The sequence below is a fragment of the Rutidosis leptorrhynchoides genome, chromosome 9 (genome assembly GCF_046630445.1).
Source record: "Rutidosis leptorrhynchoides isolate AG116_Rl617_1_P2 chromosome 9, CSIRO_AGI_Rlap_v1, whole genome shotgun sequence".
In the NCBI taxonomy this organism is placed as follows: domain Eukaryota; kingdom Viridiplantae; phylum Streptophyta; class Magnoliopsida; order Asterales; family Asteraceae; genus Rutidosis; species Rutidosis leptorrhynchoides.
Genome location: NC_092341.1, coordinates 8,457,629 through 8,467,921, shown reverse-complemented (window position 1 = coordinate 8,467,921; position 10,293 = coordinate 8,457,629). Strand labels below are relative to the sequence as shown.

General features: G+C 26.5%; 1 protein-coding gene across 1 annotated transcript; it reads left to right on the top strand.

The window, feature by feature from the left end:
- The first annotated feature begins 487 nt into the window (after positions 1-487).
- Positions 488-960, top strand: LOC139867719 (blue copper protein-like). The gene is made up of 2 exons (XM_071856082.1): positions 488-629; positions 740-960. Exons 1-2 carry the CDS (start codon positions 488-490, stop codon positions 958-960), a joined length of 363 nt encoding a protein of 120 aa, XP_071712183.1.
- Positions 961-10,293: the final 9,333 nt, after the last annotated feature.

The following is a 10,293-nucleotide window of genomic DNA, read 5'->3' as shown; positions in this document are numbered from 1 at the left end:
TCTACTCCTTGATTTGGGTTTTATTACTGATGTAGCCTAATTCAATAGTAGCATTTGTGAATTTTTCAATTAAATATATTTATAATATAATATACCTTAATAATGACATCGAGTTGCACCAATAACAATACTAATACTAAATCTTATTATATAAAAAGTATGGAGCAGTAAAATCATTTATTTATACGCAAGTGATGAGACTGAATTTTGAAGGATATGCTACTTGATGTTGATCTTATGTATAGTGTGGTCTTACATATAATAACCAAACAGAGTGCAGAAACAACATTGTTAGACTTGGACCAAATAATTGATGTGAACAACCATTTTTTGTACCTAGCTGTTGTTAATCTCATTCTTTGGGAATTTATGTGGATGTTTACAAGAAAATATAATTATCTATAAATATAAACAAGTTCATTCTTTCCAAATCCAAACTCAAGCCTACAACAATACACACACTCTTAAATTATTTTTGACCCCATAGATGACCATGTTTAACCACATTGCCGTTGTATTAGCCATTATGGTTGTCATGCTACTTCCATCTACAACCATAGCATCACACTACAAGGTGGGAGATAACTATGGTTGGACAATCGGTCCCGATTATCAAGCTTGGGCTGACAGTAAAAAGTTTTTTTTTTGTAAACGACACACTAGGTAATTAATTTCACCATTTTCTATTTTTTATTTTTTTTTATTTTCAAATGCTATAACATATGTTCTTATAATACAGAGTTCATATATCCAAAAGACGTACATAACGTATATTTGGTGGATCGCGTTGCGTTTGCTGCCTGCAGTATAGACAAACCAGATTATTATCTTGATAGTGGAGATGACGTATTAATCTTAGGCACACCAGGAGAATATTATTTTATTTGTGGTGCACCGGGACATTGTTCTGATCATAACCAAAAGTCCACTGTTATTGCCAATGCTCTCTGGCGTCGTTGAGATTGTTATGATAAGCAATCGAATATATATATATATATATATATATATATATATATATATATATATATATATATATATATATATATATATATATATATATATATATATATATATATATATTTTTAATAAGGAAAAATTTAGAGTCGCAAAACAAAAAGTATAATGTAATCACAAATATTTGAGAATAAAATACTTTCCTACGGTTATTTTGAGCACATTTTATTTATGTTGATACAATTTTAGTAACGTTATCTTTGTATTTCTATTAAAATTTTAAAGTTTATAAGAGTACATTTTTTATGTCTCGAACATTTTATTTATGATTAAAGACAAGTGGTTACTATGCTTTTGTGCTTTTCTTATGATTATTATTGTCAATTGTCAAATTAATTCAATTGATGTCAACTTTATGTGTTTTGTTTCATAATAAAAAAAGTTCTTAATTATAACATATATGCCATTCAAAAATAAACTTTTTAGCATTTATTTTCGTACATATTGAACTATCATCTTGCCATGAATATGGGTGATTATAATGTCATTGCACATTTAAGTCCTTTTGTTTTAGACTTTATAAGGTTGGATAAAAATCAGTGTAAGATGAAACTCCTCATGAATCATGATGAATTTTTATATGATGAGTTGAACTCGAGCTTTCAAATACATTCCCTTATAAATTGATTATTATTGTAGTAACACTAAATTTGGTGGAAAATTATTAAAAGAATTCTGATTCTAAACTTGTTAAATTTACCACCAATATTGAGTAAATTTACATGAAACTCCACCATCAATTTGAATATATAACACATACTACAAATCTTACATTTGTACCTTTATTGCAAATTGCAATATGATGTCGAATAATAAAGTACGCCGAAAATTTGTCATGGGATAGATCTCAAAATAAGTGATTTAAAAAAAACGGTAAGTAAATTCGAACCGTGAATCGAAAGATATAACGTTTAAAAGTTTATAAATGTTTATAAGTATTTGAATTTTCTAGTCATGACCGAAAATTTTTCGGTCATGAACGAAAAATATCTAGTAGCGACTTGCTATTTTACCGATGTAATGACCCGAAAAATTTCGACTAATTTTAAACCAAACTCTCGATACGATTTAATATTTTTGACGCGATAAGAAAAAATCTGTTAGGTTGAGTCTCAAAAATTTTGAATCGTTTTATTTCATTCATTTAACCTTTGACTATTTCCGACGATTCACGAATCATTAATTGCAAATAAATGTGTATACATACAAATATAAATAGAAGTTGTTATAATATTATTATTACTATTATTATTATCATTGATAAATATTAATAATATTATAACTAATATTATTAGAATCATTAATAACAATATTATTATCATTATTAATTATTATTAAACTTATTAAGAATATTATTATTGTTACTATTAATATCATCATATTATTATTATTATAATTATTACTCTTATTATTATTAATATTAATATTATTATTATTTGTATTTATATAATTATTAATATAATTATAATTATAATCATTAATTATTAATATTATTTATATAAAAAAATCATATATATATATATAGATTTAGAATCAGAATCAGTTGCAAGTAGCAATCAAAAACTGTATCTGATTTGTTTATATCTGATTTTGTTACAAGTCTCAGTCTGCTTTTAAATTTCTATTTTGTTTCTTCTCCTTGTCAACTCAATCAAACTACAAAACAAAATGTCAAAGAATCTTGTAGATGTAATTAAGCTCCCTTTCACCTCATATAATTTTCTACTGACTGCAATTCAAGAACGAAGAACCAAAAGAATTAGAAAAAGGGATCAATTCTGTTTTGCGTTCCAATCAAGCTTTATATTTTATTTTTATTTCTGTCATTCTTTCTCTGATTATAGATTCCTGGTCGACCATCATCACTAGATAACAAACTATTATACTGCTTCAAATATTCGATTCACAAGATATTATATATTGCATTGGTTTACTGCAACTCGGAAAGAAGAAAAATTAAAAACAGAAAAGAAAATCATTCAATACATTATTACTATTATCACTTACAATTACTATCACCTTTCTCCTGCTCAAGATTCTCTGTCGATTTCAATTTCATTATAAACAAATTTGGATAGAAATCAGTAACAGAAAAATGTACGAATTTGTTACAGGTCACGATCTGCTTTATTTTTTCTTGTTTGTTTCTCCCTGACTCGAATATTGTTGTCGACTCCTTCAATGGTATATAACAATCATACCATCTTCGATCTGCATCAACACGCTACATCACTTGAAAACCAATACCATCGAACCCATCTAAACAAATCACTTAACCACCGGCTCATGATCTTCATCTATATTTTTCTGGCCGAACCACGGAACCACAACAAACCATTATCACCTCTTGTTCTTTTATTACCATCGTAAACAACCACCATCACACTTTTGATTTCTGTTTCGTTCAAACCATCTCACCCTCACCACCTTCTCAATATCACTCGCTTCTTCATCACCAAAGTCTACCGCCACCTTCATCATTAAAACCACCAATTGCCGCCACATTACAACCACCATCAACCATTAATGTTAACTAATTCGACCACCTCCTTCTTTCTTTATTATCTTTTGTTTTTCTCGTTCCATGAACAAACATCAACTATCAAACCTCCACCACCACCCTCTTGAAGTTTTAATCGATCACCATCTACACCTTGAAATAATCACCATCATCATTTCCTTTCTTGAACCATCAGAACAAAAACCATTTAAATGCTACTGCTGCTGCGAATAATTTGTTTCTGTTTCAAATGCCACCTTTCTTCTTCAAAACCCACTTCAACTCATTAGATCACCACCACTTTCCACCCCGTAACCCTACAGCAACAACCATCAAATTATTTTTTCCTGCTACTACACATGAACCACCACCTCACTCTTTCTCTACGTTTTATGTTTCCTAATTTCTGGTTCGCATATTAAATAACCAAAGCTGCTTACTGCTGTAATTTATGAACAAACAAACTTGATTATTTATATAAGAATTAAACGTTAGTGGGTTAAGGGGCCCACAATTGGTGAATCATTTTATTACTTTAAAGAGTCAATAAAGAAAAAGGATAAAAGATAGATTGAGTGGATCTAGATATATACAATTGGGAACCAGCTGTATGGTAATATATATGTGAATAAAACAATAAAGAATGTAAAGACAATAAGAAGGTATATATATCTGGCATCTCGTTTATGTTTCCTATTATATTGCTTCTGTCGACAGTAATTCACAACAACCTGGGCAAATTAAATTGCTGTTGGGTGACTAATGGATTGATTGATTTGGGCCTTAGGATTGGGCTAATATTTTTTTTGGTTGCCTTCGAGACCCATTTAGAATCTGTGGAAACGAGTTACTGTAAGGATATGAATATAATGTTGGTACGTATGATGATTAAGATAGACGATGCAGGATGACTAGGTTAAGATTATGATAACGATGATGATAATAAGGATTATGACTAAATGATGATGAGGTTCGGTTAAGATGACGACAAGATTAGATAATGATGATCGTGCTGATATCGATATAGAAGAAACATAATTATATTTGTATGATGTTAGTAAAGATGATGATCTCTTGAGTTGATAATGATAAACCGTGAGGAGTTGATAAAATGCTTGATGATGATGATTAAGATTATGATTTTTATTATGATTAAGGTTATGATAAAGATGATGAATTACAAAGATGATGATGATTAATGGTGACAAGAATGATATAAAGGTGATGATAAATTGAAGTGGCAAAGATGATAAATAAATAAAAAAAAAAGGCGATTATGTTATAATTCAGCTGGGTGATTGATTGGGTTTTTGTTTATGAAGAAAATAACAGCGGTTACAAATTAAGATAATTAATCGTGCTAGTACATACAAAAACAAACTTGCAGTGTAGTAGTTTTCTGGGTGCTGGTTAAACAAGTGGTCTTGAGTTCGATTCTTGGTTTGCTACAAAATAAATTCTTTTTATCAACAATAACAGCTACAAGTCAAGCCCATGATTTACAAAAGTGAAAGCCCATTAAGATTAATGGTAAAAATTATTATATCTATTACTAATTATTATTATTATTATTATTATTATTATTATTATTATTATTATTATTATTATTATTATTATTATTATTATTATTATTATTATTATCATCATCATCATCATCATCAATACAAGTAATATTATTATTATGAATATTATTAAGTATTATAAATGTATGAATTAAAGATTCTGGATAATATTATTTTCATTATTTTTATCATTATTATTATTATTAATATCATTATTAGTATTATTTATAATTATCATTATTATTATTATTATTATTATCATTATTATTATTATTATTATTATTAGTATTATTATTATTGTTATTTTTAGAACACTTATTAATACTAATACAAGTATTATTATAAAGATTATCATTTATTATTATTATGATTATAATTACCATTATGATTATTGTTATTATTACGATTATCATTAATATTATTATCATAAGTATTATTATTGTAATTATTATCATCATTAATATTAACATTAAGATTATTATTACTAACATTACTTTTATACATAAAATGAATATATTAATGAAACATATAAGTAATAAAATGATATCCCTAATAAATATATATAAATTGTTCAATTACGATTATATGTTTTAATATATATACATGATATAGGTTCGTGAATCCGAGGCCAACCCTGCATTGTTCAGTATCGTCGTATGCATATTTTTACTACAAAATATCGTATTGTGAGTTCATTTGCTCCCTTTTACTCTTTACATTTTTGGGACTGAGAATACATGAGCTGTTTTTACCACTGCTTTATTAAATGCTTTTGAAATATATTTTGAACTGAGAATACATGAAATACTTTTATAAATGTTTGACGCGATATGACACATGCAAAACATTCCTCGAATGAATTATTATGCAGACAGAAGTTCTGCGGATTATTATTGAATTAGTTGGACGTGATAATTGCCACTAATTGTTGTGAATATTTCCCCTGATTATTATTGCTTGGTAACCTAAGAATTAGAAAACGGGTATGGCCCTAATTCACGCGAATCCTAAAGGTAGCTACCTGTTTTAACACCTCCACCCAAAATGTTTACTAGACGGAAGAGCTAGTGGGCGTGGTGTTTAGTACTTCGAAGTTTATATGCTTATTATACAGACGAGTTGTTCTGTTTTTGGGGATATTATTGATGGGCATTATATGTTAAGGTCGGTTACCAAGCCAAGCTATGAAAGCAATGTGAATGTTATGTATCGAGAGAATGATTTTATACACAGGTTATGTGTATGTTATTTTTGTACACGAGATATGTGTACGGTTATTAAAAATCGCGAGGCAACCTACGGGGGAGAAAAGGATACGAACCTACTCTGCCAAGCATTATGAAAAATGTTTTTGTACACGAGATAGGTGTACTGTATTTAAATCTTGTGGTCTATCAAAATGATGAATTTTATTGTTTATGATAAACTTATGAACTCACCAACCTTTTAGTTGACACTTGAAAGCATGTTTATTCTCAGGTATGAAGGAAATCTTCCGCTGTGCATTTGCTCATTTTAAAGATATTACTTGGAGTCATTCATGGCATATTTCAAAAAGACGTTGCATTCGAGTCGTCGAGTTCATCAAGAATATTATTAAGTCATTTATAGTTGGATATATTATGAAATTGTATGCATGCCGTCAACTTTCGATGTGATGAAAGTTTGTCTTTTTTAAAAACGAATGCAATGTTTGTAAAATGTATCATTTAGAGGTCAAATACCTCGCAATGAAATCAACTATTGTGAATCGTTTATAATCGGTATAAACGGGTCCTTTCAACCGAGTCGCAAGGTCGGAAGTTCAAAAAAATCAATCATGATTGAAAAGTTCTGGTCATGGTCATGAGTCATGTGATGACCCGGGAATTTCCGACCAAATTTAAACATAATCTTATATGATTCGACTCGATAAGCAAAGTCTATTAAACCGAGTCTCATTATGTTTGAACTATTTCATGATAACATTTGACCTTTAACTATTTCCGACGATTCACGAACCTTTAATTGTAACTAAGAATGTAAATATAAATAATTATATATAAAACTAATTATATTAGTATTAATGAACTATTAAGTAATTTTGTTATTATAAAAGATAACATTTAATAACTAAAGATTTTCATTTTGAATATATATAGTATATTGTATATAAATGATTCAAACATATTTTACCAACGTTATCAAAATATTAAATGTACAATGTTATACTTTGTAGTTAATTGTTTAATATACATAATTAATCATCTACTCAACATTTAAAACATGATTTTATATATATGGTAGTATACATATATACATAAATATAACTATATATATATGATTTTATACATAATTATTATATTATGTATATGTAGAAATTTATAATATATCTATGATGAAATAATGTACTATTTTAATAAATATATATAATACTTACATATATAAAACATTTATATTTTTCATAATTACATACATAAGTATAATATAATTAGTATGTAAATAAATATTATAATATATTTATATTAAAATGCATAAATATATAATATTCAGTATATGTTACAATACATATTACATAATTATTAAATATTACATAATAATAGATGATATTAATAAATTAAATTTAAATACAAATATAGTTGTTGTAGTAATGTTATTTGTATCGTCAAATATCGATATTTGTATTCATAATATCACTTTATATCATATAAAGATGAAATTGGATGTATAAATTAGATTATTATTACTAATATTATTATTATCGATAAAATATTAATATTATCATAATTAGTATGGTATTATTATTATTATTATTATTATTATTATCATTTTTACAATTATTATTATCATTAATATTATATTTATCATTATTATTAATTTTATTAATATTATTAGATATTAATAGTATTGTTATTATATATTATTATTAATTATAATTAATTAAAAAAAACAGTAGGGATCTATATTATACGCGTGACCTCTGTATCCTTTATCTCTATTATTATTATTATTTTTGTTTCTTTCCTGCTCCCAACTCGTGAACCTGTGTTGACATTTTTTCCATTTTTTATCAACCGATCTCTATTATTACAACATGATTATGTATAATTGCAAATCAAATAAAAAGGAAATCCAATGGGATTAAAGAGCACAGCGATATTTTTTTTTTCTTCTCTGCACGCTCCAATTTTTTTTTTCTCTTAATTCAATTTCGAATAAAGTTTCAAAATCTAAAAATGCAGAAAGGTTAGAAATCTTTCTTTGAATCTATCTGCAAAATCTCAACTCTCAAATCTTTATATCGATCTTGAATTTTGAGGTCAAAGTTTAGTTTAAAAAAAGTCAACAATTGTTCTTGAGACAAATTCGCGTTCGTGTATATGTTTCTGATCAAATTGACGATTCCAGTAGTTTTTATACATGTTTAGAAAACTATTTCGTGTTATAAACATTATCTATAATGTTATCTATTACGAAATCAATTTTTTTTTGTTTTGTTCCAAGAACCGACGCTGCAGTAGGCCTTTAGTATTTTTTTTTTTATTTTAGAACCCAAATTATTTTTTTTTCTGTAATGTTTTGAAGCTTTAAAGGGAACCCCGATTTTTTTTTTTTTTTTTGGTTATTGATGTTTTGTTGAATCCATGAGACTTGTGGAGAAGAAGAGGAATAGAAGAAAAACAGTTTATATATAAAATTTAAATTCGATATTAGTACAGAGAATCAGAATTGGTGGGATGGTCGAGAGTGTTTGCGTGTGAGCATGTGGTCACGAGATCGAGTCCAGAGGACGGTAGTTTTTTTTTTTTTTTTTTTGAAACTCTTTTCATGTGAGGTAGTTTTCTTTTCTAATTTTATTATTGTTATTATATATTAATTATTATTAGTATTATTATTATTATTATTGTGATTGTTTTGATTGTTATTGTTATTGTTATTATTAGTATCATACTTGTTATCATATTTGAAAGTATTATAGACATTACTATTATTATTATGATAGGTATTAATAATATTATTATTAGTAATAAACTTATCATTTTAGTATTTTATCATCATTAGGATTATGATTATGATTATCATTATTATTATTATGAAGGAAATAAAAATATATTATTATCATCAATATTAGAATTTGTACCGGTTTATAAATAATAGTATCATCAGTACATTTACAATTAATAATATCATATTTATCAGTATCATCATTAATATTTACTAGTATTATTATGATTATCATTTTATAAATATTAGAACCCTTATTATTAACATAAGTATGGTATTAGTATTAATATTATTTTAGAGTTATTATTATTAGTATCATTAACAGTTATCATTTTCATTTTTTTTGCTATTAGTATTATCATTATTAATAAAATTATTATTATTATTAGTAAATCATTATTATCTAAATTATTATTTTAACAAATAAATCTTTTGTACACTATATATATACTTATGGTATATACTAGGATTGTATTAATAATTCACATAACAAACTAATAAAATTTCATAAATACAATACTAACCACAAATATATGTATATAAATATATTAATGTCACTATTTATATAAACGTAAATCATTATAGATATATATACATAAAATAGATATATATATATATATAAAATATAACTTAAAATATAATATAAGTATACGTTTTAAAATAAAGGTTAGAATAAATTCTATAAAACTATAATATATAAATAATACATATTAATAAATGAAATTTTGTAACTTACATTATACGTATTAATATATACACAATTGATATAGGTTCGTGAATCCGAGGCCAACCCTGCATTGTTCAATGACGTCATATGTATTTTTACAACAAAATACAGTATCATGAGTTTCATTTGTCTTTTTACCCTTTATATTTTTGGGCTGAGAATACATGCGCAACTTTTATAACTGTTTTACGAAATTGACACAAGTACGTGAAACTACATTCTATGGTTGGATTATCGAAGTCGAATATGCCCCTTTTTATTAAGTCTGGTAATCTAAGAATTAGGGAACAGACACCCTAATTGACGCGAATCCTAAAGATAGATCTATCGGGCCCAACAAGCCCCATCCAAAGTACCGGATGTTTTAGTACTTCGAAATTTATATCATGTCCGAAGGAGGATCCCGGAATGATGGGGATATTCTTATATATGCATATTGTTAATGTCGGTTACCAGGTGTTCAATCCATATGAATGATATTTTTGTCTCTATGCATGGGACGTATG